Source organism: Varroa jacobsoni, unplaced genomic scaffold (genome assembly GCF_002532875.2).
Source record: "Varroa jacobsoni isolate VJ856 unplaced genomic scaffold, vjacob_1.0 scaffold_977, whole genome shotgun sequence".
NCBI classification, from domain to species: domain Eukaryota; kingdom Metazoa; phylum Arthropoda; class Arachnida; order Mesostigmata; family Varroidae; genus Varroa; species Varroa jacobsoni.
This window is the reverse complement of record NW_019213879.1, coordinates 150635-174820: the sequence shown is the minus strand read 5'-3', so window position 1 is coordinate 174820 and position 24186 is coordinate 150635. Positions and strand designations below refer to the sequence as shown.

The 24186-nt window shown below is 40.3% G+C and overlaps 2 protein-coding genes across 12 annotated transcripts in view; one reads left to right on the top strand and one right to left on the bottom strand.

Moving 5' to 3' along the window:
• LOC111265506 (uncharacterized) overlaps positions 1–24186 on the bottom strand; it is a 97154-nt gene that overhangs the window by 6774 nt on the left and 66194 nt on the right. For all 10 annotated transcript variants that reach the window (XM_086970519.1, XM_086970521.1, XM_086970518.1 and 7 more), the window contains one exon: positions 23294–23549. In XM_086970519.1, the coding sequence (XP_086826645.1) occupies positions 23294–23549 (256 nt within the window). The remainder of the gene's footprint in view (positions 1–23293; positions 23550–24186) is intronic.
• LOC111265507 (protein phosphatase 1L) lies at positions 668–19928 on the top strand. 2 transcript variants are annotated; one of them, XM_022842244.2, is made up of 8 exons: positions 668–780; positions 5711–6455; positions 13662–13784; positions 14156–14349; positions 15006–15311; positions 18170–18260; positions 18407–18563; positions 18806–19928. In XM_022842244.2, the coding sequence occupies exons 2-8, from the start codon at positions 6161–6163 to the stop codon at positions 19104–19106; spliced, it is 1467 nt and encodes a 488-aa protein (XP_022697979.1). In that variant the 5' UTR covers positions 668–780; positions 5711–6160; the 3' UTR covers positions 19107–19928. The 2 variants fall into 2 exon arrangements, with proteins under 2 accessions (XP_022697979.1, XP_022697981.1); XM_022842246.2 differs by lacking the exon at positions 13662–13784.

The following is a 24186-nucleotide window of genomic DNA, read 5'->3' as shown; positions in this document are numbered from 1 at the left end:
GGTACCACAGTTAGTGGTAATAATTAGCACTTAGTTAAAGTGCTAATTATACTGCACTGCTAAAATTTTAACGGGAGATAGTAAAACGATTCAAGGTTTTTTGAGGTGTAGGTACTTAGGGCAATTTTTCGTCCGTTCCATAGCTCGGTATGAAATTTAAATCGATCACGTCGTTTCCAATGAAATTTTTTAAAAGAAACTAAGTGTTTATCGTAATAAGTCTTTTAATGCTCCGTTCTCGCAGGTCACGCCGGTATCAGCTTGATGCCGTGGTGAAATATATTAGCTGGCGAAGTAAAGCTGACATGTGCTTTTGCAAGCACATAGCGCACTCAAAGTAGATACTTTGGTATGTAATTGACTTATAACAGCAGTGCATAGAGAAGTGCGAAACTTCTCTAGACGGGGTATGTTCCTCCTCTAGTGCTTTACAATCACTTCACTAGAAGTATTTGCAGATATGATACGAATCTATACGACAAGTGTTACTCTTCCGGCTCTTCCCGCCGAAAAGCTTTGCTTACACTAAACGTGGCTGCACGGCTACCATGCCCGTGGCAGCTGATACCCGTGTAGCTACGACTACAAACAAGCATTTCCGAAAAGCCCTCGCCCCATCGCCATAGAAACGCGACGGTAGAGCCTTCTGGCGAGGGACCAGGACGTCTGTCTAAAACGGGCCTTCACTCGCTGGGCACTGAAGCGGCTGTATCGAGGTTCTTAGAGAGCAGCAGTCAGCGCCCCGCAGCTGGAGAGCCTGCTCTACTTATGTGTTTAAAGGTCGGTCCTACTCTGTTTGTACCCATGTTGCTGGCCCATAAAAACGTGTTGTTACATAGTGTTAGTGAACAGTTACCATTACTACAACAGCTATTAGTAATGGCGTTCGGGCTAGTTAGGAGCATTAATTCAGCCTAGAATCTATATAGATAGATACAATCTAGTTGATGTGTAGATATGTGGTCTGCTATATACGCTCATGGGTGCAGAACTAAGGAGACCTTGATAGCCGAAGGGGTTGGCTTTAAACTTTTCGTTGGCAGATGACAAACAGTAGAGGTTTACGCTGCCGGCAGCGTCACACGTACAGCACCCCTGTGGCATCACGCAGGTGTATAGTATTGACCGGACATGTTAATTTGTGAAAAAACTGGCACAGCAATAATATTAAATCGTTTAGGGAATTATAAGAGATCGCGAATACGCTCGTTTATGTTTTCCTGTATTGGAACTTTGCACGGATGGAGCGGTGTAGTGGCAGTGAACTAGGTTCTGCGGGAGTTTCTAAATGTCACCGACTACCAGATGAGTGCAGAATAGGTTCTTTTGCTAGACGATTGCATCCTTATAGTACAGCAGTTTCCTCTACAACAAAGTAAGCTGCAGAAAAACAGCTTAACAAGCTTTATCGGCTTATTTGTCTGGTTGGTCATTGTCTGATACTGACAGCGTTTTTGTGTTGATATAGTTTTTTGGCAAAAAACTTTATAAAACTGTCTATTTGAAATTGCACAAATTTGCACCTGGTTCTAACATTGCTTTCGATTGCATTGGAAGTTTTCGAATGTCCGGAAACTATATGAAGAACCGTCTAGATTTGTCCAAGGATAAAGAATTCCATAACAAATAAGACCTATTCTCATAATAATAACAGTAATAGTAATAAGGAAGTAACGGTAAACAGTCTTCTGGTGTTGTTACACATGCATGTTTTTTTCGCCATGACTGCCTTCTAATTGCATTGTTATTATTATTATTAGGGTGTCAAAGATGATTTTTCATGATTATTTGATGAAGTACAATAGCATCGACCTAGGTTTGGAGCAGTGCATAACGGCAGTGTCGAACATACTTTCACAGAGCTCTGACACGTATTCGCTGATAGTAAACAACAAGACAGATGCGCCTACTATCCAACCATAAAGTTATTTCTCGATAGGCGGAACTTATTATGTTGCGATATACAGAAAGAGAGAGAGACAGCAGGTCCACCCGTGAAACTTACCAGCAGCATGAAAACGTTGCGCCGCAAAAATAGAAAAATGTTTTTAGCGTTATTCACTCGGCTATAAGCTGCCCTACTGAGTCCGCTTATGCATGAGTCCATACATGTTCTAAATCAACAATTTGCTTGTCTAAAAGGCAAAACAAGCAGTGATCACGCAACCGTGTCAGGTCTTGACGACAACGCGATCACTGTCACTGAGGGTACCTAGGGCTTATTCGGCGGCTAGCCAGAAGTCTCAAAAGGAGCAAACGCCTACAAATAACGAATTGCAAATGAACAAAAAATGGTCTACCCAATTATCCAGAAGCTCTTTGCCCTCAGCGATAAGCGACTGTTGTGGTAACAAGCGATTCCACAAGATTTTAGTGGTTTTTATTTGTTTTCACAGCAAGAAATAAGGTACAGTTGATACTCCAAATAGTAATTTCGATTAATAGCTAATAGTTATTGAAAGATATACTTGTTACAGAAAAGGATGCATTCTGTGGGAATAGTAACTTCGTTCGATATACCGGTTTATATATAGCATACTTTAGGCAGTTTCACTGATTTTTTTTCTTCATTTGAAAAATATACAGGGTAAGCGGAAAGCATGCTTCTTCGTGCGTGCATTATTGTAGTTAGAATTTTTTAGAAACAGCTTTTCCTTTGGCAAACCCTTTGGCTGCAGTCAGCAAGGATACATGTGAACCAAGACATTTGCATGCTTGCAGGGTCATCATAAATTACATAGTTTACAGAGGATTGCCTTTAAGGTGGATAAAAAGCCACAAGCAAATCAATGTTTGCTTACCTTATGGTTACAAACAGTATCGACCATAGGCCCGACTGAAAGTGTGTCTGTAATTGTAGTATACATACAGTTTCTCAAGCAAGGCTTGCGTTGTTTTCGGAGATAAAATTACTGTGTTTTTAGCTTGAAGCCTTAACTGGCCTGCTGTATTTTGGCCGCTATATGTAGCACTGTAGTCTCCGTTAGTCAAAACCTCTTAATTGAATGCATGCTTGAAGGAAACTCTGTCGTAAACTAACAATATTAATTCAGTCAGAGGAGTACCAATACTTCAATCAAACAGATCTTATTCCCTTTTATGTGTATAAGTAAAATAAGTAAAGTATATATAGAAAATTATGAATAATAATTGCAACGCAGGTTCAACATAAAGTATATATATATATATATATATATATATAAATTTAAATTTGGGAAACTTTGACACGGCCAGTGGCTTTACGTGGTTATGGCTTACGGTTGCCATTATTCATAATTATATTTTGCATTTATTTTCAAACTTATGTACTCGATGTGGGACGCAACCTGTAGGGGCCTCCTGTATAACTAGGTTATGCTTTCTGGTTAGGCATAATCACACCCGACAGAAGCTTTTCCAACTTAAACGAAGTTCTTTTGTCCGGTTTTAAAACTGCTGTTTCTACTCATTTTATTTTTATGCTTCAAGCTGAATAATTTCTGTGTACATAGACATACTTATTAATCCTGCAGTTACTATACTGTCATTCTGTATGTTTACACAACTGTTCTGTTGTAACAAACTATACTGGCTGTAAATCGTTTCCTGAAAGTTTAAGAGCTACTGTTCAAGGAACTTGAAACACAAATTTCTACAAATTTAGATTTTTTACTAACTGACGGTCCTTGGTACAGACCGTTCTGTACTAAAGAAAGGATTATAAGACAGTTTGTCCTTAAAGCAAATCCATGCGAAGAGAAGAATTACATTTTACTTCGCGGTAGCGTCCAAGGCGAGTGTTTTGCCAATGCAATCCCGAAAGGCTCTCCAAAATACTTCCCTTACGCGAAAAAGTCTTATAGCCAAGGTTACGTATGGTAGTACATTCTTGATAGTTCTACCATAATTCGTGTTATTTGGTCGTATACAATCTATTGATGTTAAGAGTTCCAGTGTAGCTGACAGGCAGAAGGGTCAATCTAGCTGACAACCTTCTTCGAATGAACGGGAAGCCCTGTTATTTTCATGTTTATAGTTGTGTTATTGGATTGATAACCCTTGAAATTGCCTTTAGACACACATCTTCTCAAATTCCTTTCAGCTAAATCATAACGTACGTGCATATTTCTTTTCTATTATTCAACAATTTAATATTTGAGAAGTTTGCGCGATAAACGTAAGCCTTACTGTATTGCTTTTTTTATTGATGCAAAAACAATACTTTAAAGGAATCGCACTTTTTTCATTTCTAAATCTACCCTGAAGGCCAAACCTCCGGTGAGATCTAGCGCGCTCAGTGCTCAGCGTATTTCGCTTTATAAGCGAAAACTCATATGTAAGTAAACAATATTTTATGCGGTGTATCTTTACGTTACACTAACAACATAGCTACTGACTGCCCTACAAACAATTATCGTTTCGCTTTCCACAAATTTTGGCTAGAAATTGACGCATCATCCTCTTTGTAGATGGAGTCTCACGTTAGTAAGCCCCAACGATGTACGTATTTGTTCTTTTTCTACTTAGACGTAATGAAAAAACGGCACTTAAACCTTGCTGCGGCCACTTACTACGAATCCACCACATGGTAACTAGAAGTTCCTCTCAAGCACGAAACGCTTAGACTGATATATATTTCTGTTCCTACTTAGTTCTATGGTTCGTAGCTACTTAGTTAGCTGTCACTACCTCGAATTATTACAGTTGTATGACAGTGCGTTTTGCGTCACTTTTTTAGACACGTCCTCATAAATCGTCAGTAGACAGCAATGCACGACCATCGTCTCTGTGATCTGTGTGCGCACACAGGGCTAACTCTGTGTATGTACATGTAGATTTGTTTGGCTGGGCCCCGTTTTTATCTTTCCTTGCCAATCGGCGTAACGTACCTTGCGAGACTCGAAAAGGTATCAGCTAGGTGCAGTCCTCTGTCCCCGTAGACTACTTTTGCTGTGTGTTGTTCTTGCGTAAACGAGCTATTTTGAGAATTTCTATACTGGTCACTCCCAGAGTAGATCTGAGCAGATCGTTTAATTCCGTCAGTCTTTCTCTTGCCCCTTTCTTTACTTCACTCTCAAAAGGCCTTTATGGTGCGACAGCGTCTAAATACACTCTCTCTAAAACGATTATACATAAATTCTATGCTTGTTTCGTTCGTTATGCTCGTATGGGTATTCAGCTGTCCCTTCACCTGACGATAATGACGGAAGAAATAGCATATTCTGTTCGTTTTTTTGATTTAAGCCGATAATCAGCAGACCTCGCCGTCTGGCACGGGCCGTCGCAGTAACTAGCAACATAGTCGATTGTTTCTTCAGGTGTAGCAAATGTAAATAAGAGTGACGTACATGACGCGTGTGTGGGGTTGCTATAGAAACGATCTGTATCTACAGTACACAGAATCTTGAAATGATGGTATTATTGTAATAATTATGTAACACGGTACCACAGTAGTCTTACCAGCTTTACGTTAGACATTTCAGGAGACGCACCGAATTCAGTCTTTAACTTAACACGCTTCATGCATAGAATATATGTTTTTAGGGCTAACCACATATACGTATACCGCGGTGCAAAGATACATCTGCTCTTACGTATTACCGACCTCACGGCTACGACAAAAAAGGACCCTTCTTTTTAAGATATAAGCAATATGAAATATTTTTCCTCATTTGTAATTCGCTATGTGTATGGTGTGATTCACTTTTTTTGTCTTAATATTCCTTTGCAGATGTCCCAAACGTATGGCGAACCTCCGCTACCGCAGACTTTTTCGTATATACATACGCTGCTCCTGCCAGTTAATTTCTATCTGGCCTTTCTATAACTGCACCGAAAAGCCATATATCCAGTCTCTTTCAAAAATCCCACACATGCATATTTGCCAGTTCGGCTCGCAGCGATGACCTCGCTGACACGTAAAACAAAATACGGTCGTCCAAATTCTACTACGCCTGTATCTTTCAACCCTATATCTATCACAGACGATAATTTCCAACAGTCTAAATGAGGACCTTAATCGAAATCTGCTAGTAAATTGGGAATGAATCAGATGTTTTAGCATGTATGGGAATTTCTGCTATCATAGGCTGTGGCCTCTGTAAACTTCAATCAAATTAATTCCAACGTTTGCTGTCCTATGTTTTAACTATATTACCCACTTCCCGTTCGTCTCGTGATTATGGATGATTCAGCGGAGGGAGAAGTGGTTCTGCAGTTTCTATGGGCTCACGTTGAACTTCTCACATATTTATCGCGACTGTGCCCAATACCGTTGGAGTCATTTGTGTGTTTGTGCGCCCTATTGGATCGAACAGCCGTTGTGGAAGTGGGCGTGCTGTTGGCTGTGATTGCAACATGTTTATTTGTTATACGGCACCCAGAATGTCATTCACACATTCGGGAAGCGTTCTCGCTGCTGCCACGAGCTATTAGGAGCATCCGACAAAAGTTTTACCTCAGTATCATCAAAAACGGTAAGAAAAGGTGAGACGAAGTCTCAGTGTAAATGTATGTGACACTACCTATCATACGCATATGTACGTAGGTTGACTATGAGGATAAGCATATTAGATTCGTAGAGATACAAACCTGCAAAATGGCAGGAAAGAAGTTCAGTAAACCGTTTCGTTTAAAACGATAGTTTTGTTAGTAGTGATAAACACAGTTATCTACGGCCTGTGTGTTATCTTTTGTCTTTCAAGTACGCGAGTACAAAATACCAAATAAGCCCAGATACAGCAGTATTCCTTCGCCTAATTTAGAAAGGTTTAAAAAAACAACTTATTTATTTTGCCTAAAATGAAAACGCATGCGGAAGGTAGATACAGGGCGACTTAGCAATTGTTTAGTCAATTTGAAATCTGCATAATTGAGTCGTTTCTTAAAATGTTTAAGACAAGCTGTGCTTAATAGCTTGTAAGCCCAAGAACGTCTCAACAGATTGTGCCTAGCGTACATGATTAGTCTTCATTTCTAATAATAATTACACTATGATTTTTGCTTTGTCCTAAACTATTTCTAAATTAATTCGTTTCAATATCTTCGGTGACGGAGTGCTTTAAACGAAATGCCTGATTTTTTTTCTGTGAAGTAACGCAAACAATTATTTTTATGTATAATATATACCACTTGGTCGATCTGGTCAAGTCAATTCATGTTCAATGTCCAAGTTTTTTTTAAAACAAAATTATTTTTGCCCAAATTTCAACATGTATTATTAATATTGAAAAGGCCCATGACTAGAAGTTCTAAATCTTTGTCAATATATTCTATTAAAATTGCGTTTATGGATGGTTAATTGCAATAATTGAGAGATTTACGTCAAAAGTAGCAGAGTTACAAAAACAGGTAAAAGAAAATTAGCGTCATGACTGCTTAATTAATCTAGTCAATATTTTTGAATAATTTACCCTTGACCTTCGCGATTTGTCCTTGACGAATGTACGTCTTCTGCTATTACCTGTATAGACTATTACGACTCGGCTGTAAAGATCCTGAAACACATTTAAAGTCTAGGCGAGCAAGCGCGGCAAACTGCATGGGAGACGCTATTAGTGGTTAATATGAGGGTTAAGCTTCAGTCATTGAAAGAAAACGCGTTTCTTTTGGCAATACGATAGTTAAGAAATAAAGTCCTGGTTTCGGAGCTCATCCCACGACGCAGTAAATTTCGTTTTTGACAAGGCAAACTAATATTTCGGTGACTGGATAAAAATAAAAAAAAAATCACCAAAAAACCTTGACTTAGTTAAGGTCGCTGTCTACCCAACCGATTGGCTTTGTTGGAGTGTTGCTATGGAACTTCACGTTGCTGCAAAAAACCTCAATTAACAAATTAGTACACATAAATTGAACGTGCCCATACCGGGTACGTCGTAGCCCTTTACCTAACACCAAACGGAGATATGCTAAGATACTCGATAATGACTCAGTTATGTTTGTTAGAGTATTAGAAACAAATTCTCTCCGGCAGCAAACGACATTTGGCTGGAAAGTAGTTCGAAGCGAGCGAAAATCAGAAGAAGCGCATAATTTGGTCTCAAAAATCAACACCCAGTAATCAAATTTTTGTTCCTCGAATGCCAGAGCGCAGGGAAAATTCATCCAAGATTAGTGAAAAAAATTAGACAAGAAGGCTTTAAGCAAAATACAATACGTGAATGGTGTAAATGTTTTAAAATGAGGAAGTACCAAATACCTGGATTCGAAGGACAACGACGAATGAAGGGTTCTATCGACCGAAACTGGCATTTTACATGTAGCGTGTACATGTAGCCAAAATACTCTGAGTAGAAAATTTGAGAATTTAACTCCAGGCTATGTGCAGATGTTTGTGTCGTCTTTCACGTGCAATTTGCGAAACTTTAATCAACAACACCTTAAATGTACGATCGACATAGACAAGGCGTGGTTCAGTCTTTAGCACTAACTGAAGAACGAGCAGACGATACAATGACGCTGCGCTGGAGCTTTTGATCGAGTTCGAAGGAGCGTCAAGTTAGGGTGATGCTAGTACTTAAAATGTACTTGGTGATATTTGGTACAGTAAATGTAGCTCACTATCTCGAGTTCATTGAGAGGCTGAAAAACCGTTGGCATGGCAATAGGAAGTACGCAATCTGGTTCTTTAGTGACAACGCCAGACCTTATCATCATGCCTCAGTTATTTCCTGGCTTCACCCGATTATTCTCCTGATCTAAACCCAACAATTGGTGGGCAAGCGTGTGACTATCTAGGAGCTGACAGAGCGCTGGGGTAAGTGTAACACAGATTAAAAAATCATCATTATAGCTCAATCAGTTCAAGGTCCGACGAATTCAATGGATTGGGACGGCCCCATGTGGGAATGCTAGCTTCTTGCGTTACTGCTCTGGCAAGGCTGTTTAATTCTGACAAACAGTTTGCCCAATTAAGATCTAATAGAAACATATATATCTACATAAAACTGCTTTACAACCCGAAGCTTTCGTATTATCGTAAATTCAACTGTACGATTGTCATACAGCAATCCACTAAACAGAATCCGTCGACTTTGATGAACTATGAATCCACAGCTTTTTACTGCCTGAGATGTATTAAGTACAATGTCCAGGGACGCACTTCCTAAAAGCAAAAAAAAATTCGTTCAGACAAATAATTCTTTTGTCCAAGTCGAAACATTTTACACGGGCAAAGAAAGGGCAAGTTACCTTTGGTCAAGTGTTGATATCAGAACGCTAACACTAGGTATTTGGAAATTCGTATCCAACAGTTGACGAGTTGCCAGATTCAAGTTTTTGTTGACGTCCACAACGAGGATCCGAAACTACTGCTGTAACTTAGAACGGTGTATCGCGTACGATAAAGAATAGACATATTTTGGTTTAAGATTTGAAGGAAGGTGAATTTTTTGAAGGTAAAGCAAAGTAGGGAATAGCGTAGGGGTAATCATTGAAGATTACCCCTTATTGAAAGGAGATCGTTTTCCTGCTTGGACTCAATAACCATTCGTAGTCCATTGGACGGGACGTCGTTGTACGGATATGCACGGAGATTTGCTTTATTGAAATACTTCGCACGATTTTGAACAACGTCATTATTACATGATAACGTGATTTTTCTGCTTCTATGGACAGATATTTTTTCACCACTTCATGTTGATAGATACGATAATTCTGTCTAGTTCTATTGCCTGCTGTAACATACTCGACATAGTGGATCTTCGTAGATACACGTCTAAGTGTGAGAACCATGAAGTCTGACTATTTCGTAAATACGTGTCCCGTTCACCATTCTCGAAAAGTGCCACCGTTGCAACACGCCGACAGAAATCTTTACTCCAGACCACACGAACGCCGCGCAATTATCCAAAACAAATGCACCATTAAATATGTCTGTTGTTATTCAGTAAAAGCGACGGATTCGCTGAAAGCAACGCTGAGCGTACATGCTAACTTCTTCTCGTTAGCTTTGGCTTCAGAGATATGTTAGCTTCTCCTGTGTGTTTACATGTTCCGGTGAAATAATAGCTCGGACATTCAGGGCACACTGCGCCTACGTTCAGTGGTGGTCTATCTAGGCAGGTCCATCAACGAAAACAATTTCTATCTGGTGGTTTCCGAAAAAAAAGCAAGTTCTAAAAAACAAGACGCGAATTTCTTAGTAAATTAAATTATAACATATATACCGCCCATTTCTCGGTCGATGACTTCTAAGTCCGTGCAGCGGACCGAAGTGGGCTCGCCTTTAATCACTATATAGTTAGACTTTGTTGTAGAATTGCAATGAATCTATGAAGACCCGATAAAAATCATTTGCATCGTAACGCTCCTTATATTGTACCTATACGCATACAGACGTATAAGTAAATGCTCTTTGTAAGAATGTTGTTCAACAAAAGCCAACACTAGTTAATTAACAAAATAATGAATTTCGCAATATGTCTGGCTAGTCACATGGCGCCTTTTCATATCGCCCTAGTTCTCCCAAATGAGAGTCTGTACTCATGCACATAATGCGTAGGCAAAAAAATGCAATTTTCACTAGTTGAAAGAGTGGACGAAGAACACACATGACTCATATGGGATTCTGGATGCCGTGAAAGAAGGTTCATTCCATAAGTAACAATGGCATAATCTCTACGGGACCTGATCTAACAGTTATAAATCAATTTCACGACCACACGTAGGTATTTCTTCGTGGCTATATTAGAATCAACTTAAGAGTTTAACAGTAGCGGATCCTTCATTGACTACGTGTGGTCAGTGTTATAACTTGTTGGATGAGGTCAATGTAACTGTCATCGATCAACAAATTTCGACTGGCCTCTAACTATTAGTGTAGAATAAAATAAAGAGGCTGTTGTGCGGAACAGCAACTGCCAACGGTCAATATTAATCTTTGGATTCTCGACACCCGTTGATTCGACATAGCAAAAAATCGCTTCGGCCTTGTTCAGCCTTCGCCTGTTTGCCGCGTCTGCGGTCAGCTGACAGAGTTGCGAACGAATCCATTGCAACGATCTAAAAGACGAATTTGTCAATTGTGTCGTGGCCAGAATGGCTCTTCGTGTACCCATCTTTAACATGGTTTTGCTATTCGAGATGGCTACCCCAAACAATCATTTGTACCAAATGGGCATTTTTATTTGCGATGTCATTCGATTTGTTATATGACCAAGTTTATAAGCTTTCGACTTAGGCTGAACTCGTTCGACTTTTCTCTCTTTCGTATGGATATATCCCTACGCAAAGCATACCCAGATGCATAATTGACGTTGCAGAAAAAATAAGGTTTACGCGTCTTACGCCTACAACTGACTTTCTTCACGCCCGTTGCTTCGTGAACAGGTTTTAATAAAGTGAAAAATAATTAGTCTTACAACAGTCAAAGCGTATCGTATATCGAGTACGCAGCGCGTCGTTTAAGCCCAAGTCCAACCTGTTTTTTCCCGAACACATCAACGTTGCGCTTCCAGTGTTATTAGCCCCTGGCTCTCGATGCAGGTCCCAAAGCTCGCCAAAGTCTCAGGAGCACATCGGATGGTTAGCACCGATCATCAGATGGTAGTAAGACAGGTCTTTTACTTGAGTGCTCGATATCGCTGTTTCTTACAAGCTATAGCAATTAATCACACGTTTTGGTCAGAGATAATTACCGCAGAAAGATCTCTCCTTCTGAAAAGCAAACTTATTTAATGCTGGTATATATCTTTACTTCTCTGTCCCCTATAAAAACCGTGAGGCCTTATTGCGGGAGTTACTTAGGAAAGGGACCAGGGCATATCTGTGGCATTTAGTCCTCTGTGAAAATCTGTAGAGGACAGGATTACATTGTATGAGTTTCAGTTCCGACGTTGAAGTATTATGTGGCATAATTTTTCCTTCGACTATTGGCTACTCAGGCTTACTGGACTTGTCTGGGTTTTTCTCGAACAGATCCGTGAAACGGTACAGTAGGAATATGCTGTAACAGCCATTCTCCAACGCTATAGGCCCATAGCCATGTTTACCGTTAGATTTTATTAAGATTAAACAGATAGATACATGGGAGGTTACTCAACTTGAGCTCCGTTTGCCTTTCTAACCCTCTTATAATTAGACTTTTGCCATTTTTCCGCCAAAGTTAGCCTTTTCCGAACAAACTCCTTGGAACCCCCATATGACACTTAAAACCTCCCGAAATGCTTGCGCCAGCTTTACGTTTTCTATTTAAGCGGGTTCGTTGCCAACAACCACTGCCTACGCTGCCAACGCGCAGTGAACATTCGTCATCCGTACTTGCAGGTACTTGCAGCACCCTATGGCATACAAATTTGCCAGAACAAATCGGAGTGTCTTCCGAACTAGGTCCGTCATCTGGATGTAATATCGAGCATACCTTTTAGGTAAAACTAAATTGCTTTGAAGCTCGTGACCAGGAAGAAGATCCACGTGAGTGCGATGGGTTGTTGTTGTTGTTGTTGTTGAATTGGCTGATAGAGCAATAAACTTTATGCAGGCCTCTGCGCGCGACCGGTGGCGAACGGAACGCTGCCAGCAAATAAAAGAGGGAGAGGGTAGAATGGGCAAACAGGAAGAGTCGCCGCGCAGACGACTATTTGAGGGACGGTCGTGCAATATATAGTGTGTCGTACTCGATCGTATCTTGCCGACGCCAGGCGTCTCCTGCTCAGTGTTGTCGAAGCAAACAGGAGAAGCGAAATTTCAACGTGAGGGCTAGAAAGCGCTACGTGAATAGAAGAGCTCAAGGCAGTAGTTTTTGGCCCACAGTACCTAGGCTCTGCTATTGTGTGCTGAAGTTGTCAGTGGTACGACGTGAGAAAAAGTACTTGACGTCAGCTGTCATTAGCCGAGTCCAGAAGTAATAAACAACACCACTTGTAGAGCACTGATAATGCGATAATACGTCGAATACGTGCGGGCATCGGTACTCTTACAGTGATGTGTCATAACGTCGTGTTACAACAAATCTTAAATCAATCGAAGTGAAAGGCATGGTGGCGGCGTCAGTATACGGTCGGATTCTGCTGGGTAACTTTTCCAGTAGCACAGGCTCTTAGCAACCAAGTTCGGGAAAGCTTTACTTCCACGTACAGAAAGAAAGGTTGTGAATCTGTGTAGCACATCTCAGTAATACTTGTTGTTGTTGTGCGAGTGGAAGAAAGGCGCGAATATTTGAAAAATTGTAATTTTAGGTCTTTTCGTCACCTGCCAAAGCCCAAAACCCGATCAATTACATTCTAAAATCCATTTTGATATAACGAGGTCGATAGTTGATATAGAGGCGATTTTCGGTGAAATTAAGTTTCGTTGCTCATGCAGCTCTCATTTACATACAACCTAAAAAGTGTGGAACCACAGAAAAGCGCTGAATATATTGTCATTATACAGATTACATCGTCGATAAATATCGATGAGCTCAGTGAGTCAACACTGAGTTGAATTTCAACAGTATCTGATACTGAGCTTCCATACGACAAGTGCAATATTCAAGATTGAAACAACGTGGAAAGGGTTCGGGGTGGGGGCTAATCGAGGATGTCGAACCATTGTGGGTATCGTAGCCACATCGTCTTTTCTATCGCTAAATCTAGTTTTTACGGCCATTTTGCCAACGAGTACCGCGTGCGTTACCACGCTTGGGTCGTGTAACGTTCAACATGTCTGCTGCGGTGCTCCGTACGCTTCTTTGCCGCCAGCATCCGTGTGGTCGCCATTAGATGAGGTCGCTCGACTTCCGGCCGTGAATTATAAGGCTAGGGAGCTTATCGCTAAACTGCTCAACCATTATAGAAGAGCTCATGCGGACGCCGACAATAAAGGCGAGTTCTAAAGCCGATACATCATCATTATAGAGAATCTGGTCTTGTCAGATAGCAATTAAACATTGATGACGAATCTGCATCATGACCTCTTACGTTACATAGATGTTTAAAATCACAAAATAACAACGAATGTCCGTCAATATGAAAAATCAATATATCTTTTTTTTTGATCATATGTAGTCTCATATTTTAACCTGACGGAAATTAAAGTACACGCAATTACTTTTGATTTTAAACAATTTGTAACTGGAACACAACAGTTCTTGGAAAGTGTTATTTAGAATCTCCAAGCACCTCTAGTTTTCTCTATAGTGTATAGCGTTTGACTTATCGACTGTAGTAATGGGTTGATTGCTTTTTTTTTCTAGACTGCCCAAAGCAGTCAAATGATGCCAACTGCGTACAGAAAAGTGAAACAGCTGAGTGGGGCAAGAACGACTCCATGACAGAAGCCTTTGCCATGCAAGGACACCGTGCACATATGGAGGACAGGTTTTGCATGCTTGCCGAACCAAAGAGGGACCTCTACCTCTATGGAGTATTCGATGGACATGGTGGAAGGGTATGTGAAATCACCTTTGTATTCGATACTGTTATTGGTTATTTTTTTTCGCATTTATAGAACAATGTTTAAGAGGTTTTTGTAATGTTTATGAAATCTATTATCTAGTTGAGGGCAGAACCGGAAATTCATAAAAAAAAAATTATAGAAACGTCGCAGAATAAAGCTGAGCTAAACAAATATTTAGTGCTCTCGATCTTTTCTGGTTATGCTACGCTGTCCTCTTGGAAAAGGTAAGCCTATTATGTACGGAGGTGTATAGTTTTCGCTGATTGACCTAATTTCTATTCTACTAACGCTTTGGCTTAATCGGTGGGAATTGCTAGCTTCTGTTATGCCAAAAACTGATTGATAAGGCGCAGCATATATTGAAGTGATCACATACAAACCCTGCATAACGTATCCGAGTCGATTAGCACAGTTTTCTATGGTACGATAGCTAAACCGGTAGGTAAATCCAGAAATTCGTACTACGCTATATATATGTTTCGTGCTCGAACGTAGTGGAAGTACGGTTATGTAAGCTTTCATAGTCCTATTGAGAAGAAGTGTTGAAATGAACATTCGCGTAAGAACTGACCCATACATAAATTTCTTCTTACTTGTTTACTCGTCGGCGAACCTGCTATTGACTAACTACAAGTGATTCATTACAGGCCGCGGCCGATTACACAGAAAAACAGCTTTTTCCTGCGATTCTCGAGCGGATCCGCCAGTCAACGGACGAGATAGACATTGCATCAATGCAAGATATCTTGCGACAAGAAATACTTCGAGTAGATGAAGCGTTTATTAAGGAGTCGAAGAAAAAGCGTGACTATTCCGGCACGACGTGCCTTGTTGCCGTCATCCTTGGGGATACGTTAATTGTAGCTAACGTTGGTGACTCAAGAGGCGTGATGGCTACAGATAAAGGGCGAGCTGTACCGCTTTCCTTCGATCACAAGCCGCAACAGACTAAGGTATTGAAAAGTTGAATTGAATTTGCGCTTTAGATCAGAGCTGTTTGGTCCAAAGTAACTTGTGCTTAATTTACCTCCTGTATTTGTTCAATTAACTTGGCTTTAATCAGCCTTGTATACACTTTGCATTCCAGAACAGTGCAATAGATACCCTGCAGGCATTTAGCATTGTTTTCGTACCCTTCATTGTATGTAGCAATTTCCTTCAGTTCAAGAACTAATTTTTCTTGTGATTATCATTATTATCGAAGCCACGAGTAGTTGATGATTCCAGTGCAAATATGCCAACAATGCCAACGATTTGTTACAATACAGACATAAACGCGTAAATACAGGACACCTTATATATATATCTGGGTTTGCTTAACTCATAGTTGTATCATGGAAATGTCCCATTTAAGCGTCTACTGATGCCAAATGCCTATGGTAAAACTATGCAAAATGGAACATTCTATAGATGTGCCCGCCAAGGTTACTACCAATCTCTAGCTGACAATCGTCCAAGAGGCGTTGTATGGAGCTGACATCTGACCTATCGAATAGATGACATTGACGGACGAAATCGCATGTCAGTTACAGCGATTTGTGTCAGTTGACTGGGTAAGATAAGTGATCCATATATTTTTTTTGATACATCTGTAGTAGTTTATGATATGGGTTGCAGTTAACCCCCCTCTAAAATATTAGACACCTACGGCTAAGTGGTGGGCTTGGTAGGTCGCCTTTGGTCTGTCCTGGCGAATATATATTCCACATCTCCCAGGAGTCTATTAAACAGGCATAAACATGTTGACTGATGCGTGTAACGGCTGTTACCCTCACGACCTTGCTGTAAACGAGTGAGCCTACATATCTTCTCGTTGACTTTGCCTGGAAGGCTCGCTGAAAGGACCGGATCTGCTGGCCACCATTGCTACAGTGTCTACGAGAGCCGGCGTCCCTTTCGGTGTCGTCTGAGTGGCATCTCGATGGCTGTGGCTAGATTCTGATCGAGTTGCGGCAACAGTCTGCTATGGATTACCATAATCAAAAACAATGGCTAAAAGCAGCCTGTATATAGACAGAGACAACCTCTGTATAGTTCTATTGGCCAACCTTGACACCTAATGTTCGTAACGTATTCCTTTGTTGTTTAATAGGTGGCATATTGTAGGTAATATACTGTGTACCAGAAAGGACTTGCAATAATAGGCATCTTGGCCTTTAGGAAGATCACTAACGACTGAGTATCGCTTGACGATATGGAATATTTTGTTTTATGTGCGTCGCTCTCTATACCCCTTTGTTTACTGAAGCCTCAATCAAACTATCGATCTTTCAGCCCGTAATGCCAGCAACTGCCCTGTAAAGCCATTATAATAATAATGTTAAGGAATTGCGCTAAGTTTTGTCTTACCTATTATAGACTAAATTCTTAATTGATACTATACGAGGCAGAATCATAAAGCCAATACTGTATAAAGGTAGACTTCGGTGTCGATACGTGCACACAAACACGAAGTTTATTCTACCGAAATTCGCGCCGGTGGAGTAAGCTCCCACATAAATTGTTAGCATAGATATACACATTTTTGGTGAGCTAGCGTCCAGTGATAATTAATGTAGCTTCGTCTAATTGGGTTATTGGCGTTACACTACTAGAGCATCGTAGCGTTCTCTTCGTCGTGATCATACATGAAGATCCTCATAACTGTACCAGACCGGAAGGATAGGTTTGCCTACAGGCATTTTATTTTTTTTTCTGATCTACAGCTCTTAATACTATATATTGATCTTCTGGCAAAGTAAAACAGAGTTCAGTGAAGTTTGCTTCGTTTAACATGAAGTCCGCCGCTTTATAGCTGCCGTTCGAGCAGCAGACGTAGATGACGCGGGTTCGATGTACCTACTATAGTGGAAGCGAAAGCGATGTATTGTGCTTTCCGACTGTGAACGTATACACGCAACCTCGTGACGACAGGACACTCGGTAAACATAATACGTGCGCACGCTTTGTTTTTAAATAACGAGTCATATCCACTGCCAATATATTCTATACAAATTATTAGTATGAGCACGAAACATTCTTATAATAGCATTGCATTTAACGATCTCTGTTCTCAAACTCGTTACCATTAACTTGATGAGTGTCTTCATAATAGTCCAGCTATTGTTGGGATTAAAGCGAACGTGACCTGATCTTAAGAGTCGAATAGAAATATTTCAGGTATGGACACTCATTCCGCTGGCTTCATCCGGTATCGTCTGATTGCTGAAATTTCGGTGAACTGAAGTTCAGTTACTACAAATGTTTGATTTAACCCCTGCAGACTGGTTGTGCCGATATTTTTAAGTCATCGTAGCGTGCCGATACGGCACAAATTATATGTCATACATTTTTTGTATGGATCTTTGAGCTGTTGCAATATACTCGCTCACTGACGCCATCTTGAATAGCCTTTGCACTAGCATCGATCGCGGACTTGAGTATTTATTTCAGGAATTATCATATAGTTAGTAAATCAAGTACTGCGCCGTATTCAATTTATTCGCCAGTAACACGTTCCACTAGTTTTGCGGTTAAGGTCAAAAATGACTACAATGAGAAATTGGCACCGAAGACATTCTGATCAGCTAATTCACTGATTAACTTTTTTTTTAATTTATCGCTTTATAGCTGTTTCTGAATTGTATCCGTACTTTTTAAAACTATAACCAGTCGTAAATTTGTTCAGTATAAACTGTTTGATCGATTAGAACACAAATCGGAAAATTTTTCTTTGGTAACTAATCCTGTATTAATAGCGGTAATGATTTTGATCATAACTGTCTGCATTCGGAAATCATACACAATATCATTGATTTTTTGTTATCTTCAGGAACACAAACGTATTCAAGACGCTGGTGGATTCATCTCCTTCAACGGCGTTTGGCGCGTCGCAGGAATCCTTGCTACCTCACGAGCTATTGGTTGGTAAACAATTGGCTAATAGGTTGCTGCAAAATATGACTTTACCAAACGTTTTAATATTTGCATTATATTGTAGAACACCCATCTTACCGAAATACGTACGTATAACGGCCTATTTAAATTGGGAGTTCTGGTTACGACGCAGGTGACCATCCATTAAAGGACCGCAACCTCGTTACAGCTGAGCCAGACATTTTGACGTTCAATTTAACACAACAGCAGGGATCTTTTATTGTTCTCGCATCAGATGGTCTTTGGGATATCTTTAGCAATGAGGAAGCGATCGCTTTTGTGCGGCAACGGTAAGCGCACAGCATCATATCGGCTTGTCTAAGAAACATTCTGCTATATATTAACATGCTTGTATTCAAATTAATATGAAAAGCGTATCCTGTTTCAAAGTTACCACTGAAATAACTTACCAACATTTTCACCTCCCTAACTTCCCAGTTCCAGTTCAACCAAACAAATAACCCTACCGAACTGGCTAAAATTTATGCATCGATTTGCGTGTGTGGTTCTACGCCATCTTGTGTTATTCCAGATCATCATTGGCGGGTGCCGGAAAAGAGCTAGCAAAACGAGCCTTTGAAAAGGGCTCGCAAGACAACATCACTGTTCTGGTCATCGATTTAAGTAAATATCCTCTGCTACAAAAAATTTTATCAAAAAAGAAAGATGAACAGAATCGCGTGGCCAAACTTCAAGCCCAGTCGATGCTTGCCGCTGCCAGGGAACGTGCTGATGAACGTGCCGCGACTGCCGCAAAATCAGCGACTTTAAGTGTTATAGCGGGCGGTACCCTCGCAGATTGCCCCAGTGGACCAAGCACTATATCAGAGTAGCGGCGCGAACTCCCTAAGCCTAACTTGGGGCTCTACGATAGCATTTAAGCCTTCAATTAGCTCAGACAATACTGGGTTATAGGTATAGAAATCAGACAGAACGAGATCGAAGGGAAGTTACTCTTTCTGAGCGTGTAAAATAGTTTGTGCTCTTTAGGAATCGTGCGCGTGGGTGCACATCATCTTCGCCTTCCGGTATTTTCCAGTGTGCCGGTACATTGTTACTGAATACGGGGACTATAGGGTATAAGGGGCGGAAAAGAAACGTATCAATGCGAGTACTGTATATGAACTTGACTGTGCAATGTGAGCGTTGCTTTGTTGAGTTGGTTATACCTGCCTTGTCGGCATTTAGGCTGTGTTACAGATAGACAGAAATAACGTGATCGTGGTAATGGTAGTGGACAAAGCCGGTTTTTCAGCCGTCCAAACGGAAAGCGAACATGAAAAAAATAAGTTAAGATAATAAGATAGCGGGATACAGGCAACAGAGTTACTGGACACTCGCCAACAGGTAGAATTTGTCCTCGCTGTAGAGCGGAGCAAAAACAATAGGTTTGTCTTTTCGTTAGAGGTATACGCTTACGCTGTGATGAAGCGGAATCGATATGGAAGGAGATGACAATGCTGAGTCTGGCTGAGCTTGATTTACTGTTACACAGTTATTTCAACAACAACAACAAGCAACATCAACAGAAAAGTAAGCATACCACAGAAAGTCTTCTGAGCAAAGTCCACTGTTGTGTACAAAATTGCCGAAACAAAAAAAACACATCAAAAGGACGCAATAATAAAGTTTGTTAGTTATTGTTTTTACCAAAATATATGTTATTATTCTATATAGTTCTAAGAATCAAAAATGCAAGGTACACTCGTTCGAGCCAATATGGGCGCGGAATGTGATCCCTCAAGATTTAAAAAACAAATATAGATTTGTATCCGATCATTGGTCATTATCGCCTCTTAGTTCAGACGAGAACACATATGATCCCGTAAGAGACCAGAGCAATCTGCTCAGCGGCATAATCGCCTATGAAGGCAAACCCAGATAAATTTGTTTTTAGAAAGGGACCGTTCATGCCGTGTTGATATTGTTTCATCGGTAAGCAGCGCCGCCAATGTACCAGCCATGTTTCGCCAATGACCCATTAGGTTGTGTAAAAGAAACCTCGTTCTAGCCATCTTAATCGTATTGTAACTTTCACAGAAGTGAACACATTTTCATCAGTGTGAGGACCTTCGCTTCTTAAGACATTTACCCATTTGCTTAGTAGTAGATAAAGGAATGCTTGGGCTGTACGCCCGCTGAGGCAGAGCCTCCTATTAGAGGTTCGTTGGAGTTAACTGGGTTAGCGAAGCAACATGCGGCAATATCATTTGGCGGTGCCCTTGCCAAATCAGAATTTTCTTGCCACCTTCTAGGTCAGACGCATGAGTTGCTTTGCGTAACAATTTCCCCGTAGCGCTTTCCTGGAACTGGAGTAACTCATAGTGTAACACTTATCACACCATGTGCAGAGGTGCAGCTTTTAACTAAGGATATTTCTTTGTGGCATCGAACTGGAGAAATCTATTTTGGTTTGGGCTGAGGACTATGTTAAAAAAATCAGTTTTCCAGCGCCGGTAACGATCTTGTATAAAAATGACTTTTTTTTTTTAACGTACAAGCAAGAAAATGCATTTTTTTTGCACTTGCTTAGTCTATGGGGGTTTACTTTCTTTCGTTTTCGATTTTTCTTAGCATGTACAAGCGAATGACAACGGTCATCTGGCTTGCCCTTAGCCGTGCAGCAGCTTTTGGTCAATTACACCGTAATCTTAAGGAGTACCTACAATACGTCGTCGTTCGCTCCTCGTAGCTGTACGTGGCAAAACTTATTGTTTGAATCGATTACAGCAAAACGAGATAATAGTAATACTTACTCCACGTTTAATTTCTCTAACATTTTTTTATGGAATCACTTTTTCTAGTACGAAAACGGACCGAATAATTAAAGCAATCATCCTCGAAAATTTCAGTTAAACACAATCAGCAATTCGACGGTAGCGCCATTTGTCTCCAACGGGAACCTTCTACTTCACCTTATGAAGTTCGAACGAGTCTAAGTTCAGCACTTGGTATGTGCTTAGGAAAACTGCGTCGACGTATAAGGACCTAATGAACAAAGGGAATATGGCTTAACTGATGCTGAACTTCTTCCATCGCTGAATTTCAGTGGTCCCTTCTTCGAAAGGCGTTGTTATAGCCGTTTTATCTCTTAAGCCTCTTAAGAAAGCTTAAGGCAAACAGTCTGGAGAAATTGGGTCAGTTGGAAGATTGCTACTGTTATCACTTTTTCTATTACTTAGATTTTCACCGACGAATCAAAACGTACCTCCATCGAGATTCGAACCTGGACCGCCTTTATGTCTCTCAGGGTGGTAAGCATACGCGTTCGTGGAGACATAAATTCAATACTTGCTTTAACCAACGGCCAATAGTATCCCTATCTCAGCTTTTTTTTTTCTGATGTAAATGATGAAAAAATTACGGAATAGCAACAAGAAACCCTTTGCCTAAACGAAAATTTGAACTCAAACAGATGATAATCGCCTTAAAGTACAGATAAGTTCCTGTGTCATTCATCATTTCGTATAAGATAAGAATTAATTGCACAGCGGAGATGCATAATAAACTAACTAACTTTTTACAGATTACCTAAAGTTTAAGTTACGCGAAGCAGAATGGTATACAGAGCGCCTTCATAGCCACTACTACTGCTATTACCCACAATTCACATAGGTATATGACAGAGCTATGCGAGCCGAAACCCGAGTCTACACGCTGGCTTATTTTTTATACGAATAAACTTTCTCCATTGACACCGTTACAGAAATCTCTTCAACAATGTCTTTTTATTATAAAGGTACTTATTATATAGCATCGAATGAAGCATGTCCTCTTGTCACCCTGCGTGACAAAGTTGTAACACTTTTTGAAATGGACATTCCAAATTTCCGCCATTAATAAGTTGTAATGATCAAAGCCGCCCGGTTTTTACGGCATTTGTAACACATTTCATATGAATAAAACAAATGAAGGGTTGGATATTTAGAAGAAACGTATTGGATACAAAAAAAAAAATATTCTCCATTCATTCAGAGAAATGCGCACCCCGTAAGCGGGAAATGTACTTCCAATAAAATTGGTAAGTGGAAATTTAAATATAAGTGGAAATTGTTAAATAAAATTTAGTGGATTTCTGACGGCATAGCACAATGATAATGAGCGGCGATGAATAGTAAAGCCGTTATTCGGGTTTCATGACTTCGAATATGGCATCGCTTATCATTTAAGTAACATATGGATAAATCCGTGATGTGCTTGAAAAATGCTACGGTTGAAATCATCGTTTTACTCATGCTAGCTTTGAATAAGGAAAAGTATTATGTCGAACCCAACTAATGTTTAATTATTCGTGAAGAGCTTCTTTTCGATTCTCTATGAGCCACTCCGCAATTATATCAGTTATATAAAGCTTCGATGCCGACTTATTATCAAGTACCGTTCTAACATTAGGCTCCTATCAATCGCAGTCTCTGTTTAAATTTAGACAGGAACTTATCTGCAGTTGTTAGTTCATTGGAAAGTTATTAAATCCAACAGATCTATTGGAAATTATGCGGACTGATATTATAAACCTACATCTTGGTTATCTTTCACGCGCTTGGATTCCTACTTTCTGGTAAAGTAACTTTCTAGTGAAAGAAAGGCTAATTCCTTGATCACGGTTTGCTGGCACTGTTGGCACAATAATTAATCATGATACTCAGTCCTAGTATTCTTAAATAAAATTCACACCTTACCGGCGGTTTAGCTTTTACGGGCTGTATTTTGATGTTCAATGATTTTCTAATGAAACAGTATCTAATTTCTAACCATTTGCCAAGCTAAAATGATTTTATCCATAAGCAAATTAACTTGACAATTTTATGTAGTGAAATGTTGCTGAACTTGATCACAACCCATCTAGTTTACTAAGGTTCGCATGACTTCATATGCCCAGCTAATACTTGCTGTTGTCTTGCCAACTGTCTGCAAGCTGTCAAGCTCAGTACTTCGCCTTTGCCTTGCGCTCTCAAGCCATTGTTTTCCTCTACATATGAACCCTGCAATTAAATATAGGATCACTCTCCTCATTACTAACCGTAATCATCTTCGTCGTCGTCATCGTCATCATCATCTTCGTCGTCGTCGTCTTCGTCGTCGTCTTCGTCGTCGTCGTCGTCGTCTTCGTCGTCGTCGTCGTCGTCGTCGTCGTCGTCGTCGTCGTCGTCGTCGTCGTTATTGTCGCCATTCTCATAGGTAACGGCATCTGCCGGGTCGTCGTACTGCAATAAACCCGGCCGCGTCACCAAAGAAGACACCATATTGTCGTCCCGTCCAGAGTCGGAATCACCATCCTGTGATAGAACAACAACACAGAGTCAGTACAAACCAAAAGTCAATTAAATTTGAGCGTGACACAAAAAAGACCACAGATTAGCTCAACGACTTGTCTGTAGGACGTACTTTGATAGTATAAATTGTGCGACGAAGGCACAGTATCAATGTAATTGTTGGTAGGACCGTGATGAACGTAATTAGGATTATGGGGCCTAGACCTGTCCTTTCTTGATCTGGCTAACTCATGGCCAAGCATAAAACGATAAGAAATAGAGATAATCGAAGGCAGAAAGTTACAGATGAAACATGGAACTTATGTATGGAGATGTATCGTTAACTAAAACGGGATGAAATTATACGACTCGTTCAGAAACTTGCCTGAAAGGATCATTAATCATTCGTTGGATCATCTATTCAGATTTCAAACAAGTTCGATATTTTTGAGAATCAACATTTTGTTGAATATAAGCATTCCTTGATGATTCCTCCTTGAAGCATTCCTCCAAGAACTTTATGGCTGTACCGAAAGTATTGCACACTTCATTCAAAGCATGTCTCGTCTGACCTAGTTCCGCCGATTTTCTACTGCGGTACATCAATATATATATGCGGCAGATAACTATTCTGCTGTTAACTTATTTTATTTAGATATTA

Bases quoted from the DNA above. Each gene is read 5' to 3' on its own strand.
- LOC111265507 (XM_022842244.2), top strand. From the start codon at position 6,161: ATGGATGATTCAGCGGAGGGAGAAGTGGTTCTGCAGTTTCTATGGGCT. The intron at 6,456-13,661 runs GTAAGAAAAGGT...CTTTGCCGCCAG, and splicing joins CCTCAGTATCATCAAAAACG to CATCCGTGTGGTCGCCATTA. The intron at 14,350-15,005 runs GTATGTGAAATC...GATTCATTACAG, and splicing joins TCGATGGACATGGTGGAAGG to GCCGCGGCCGATTACACAGA.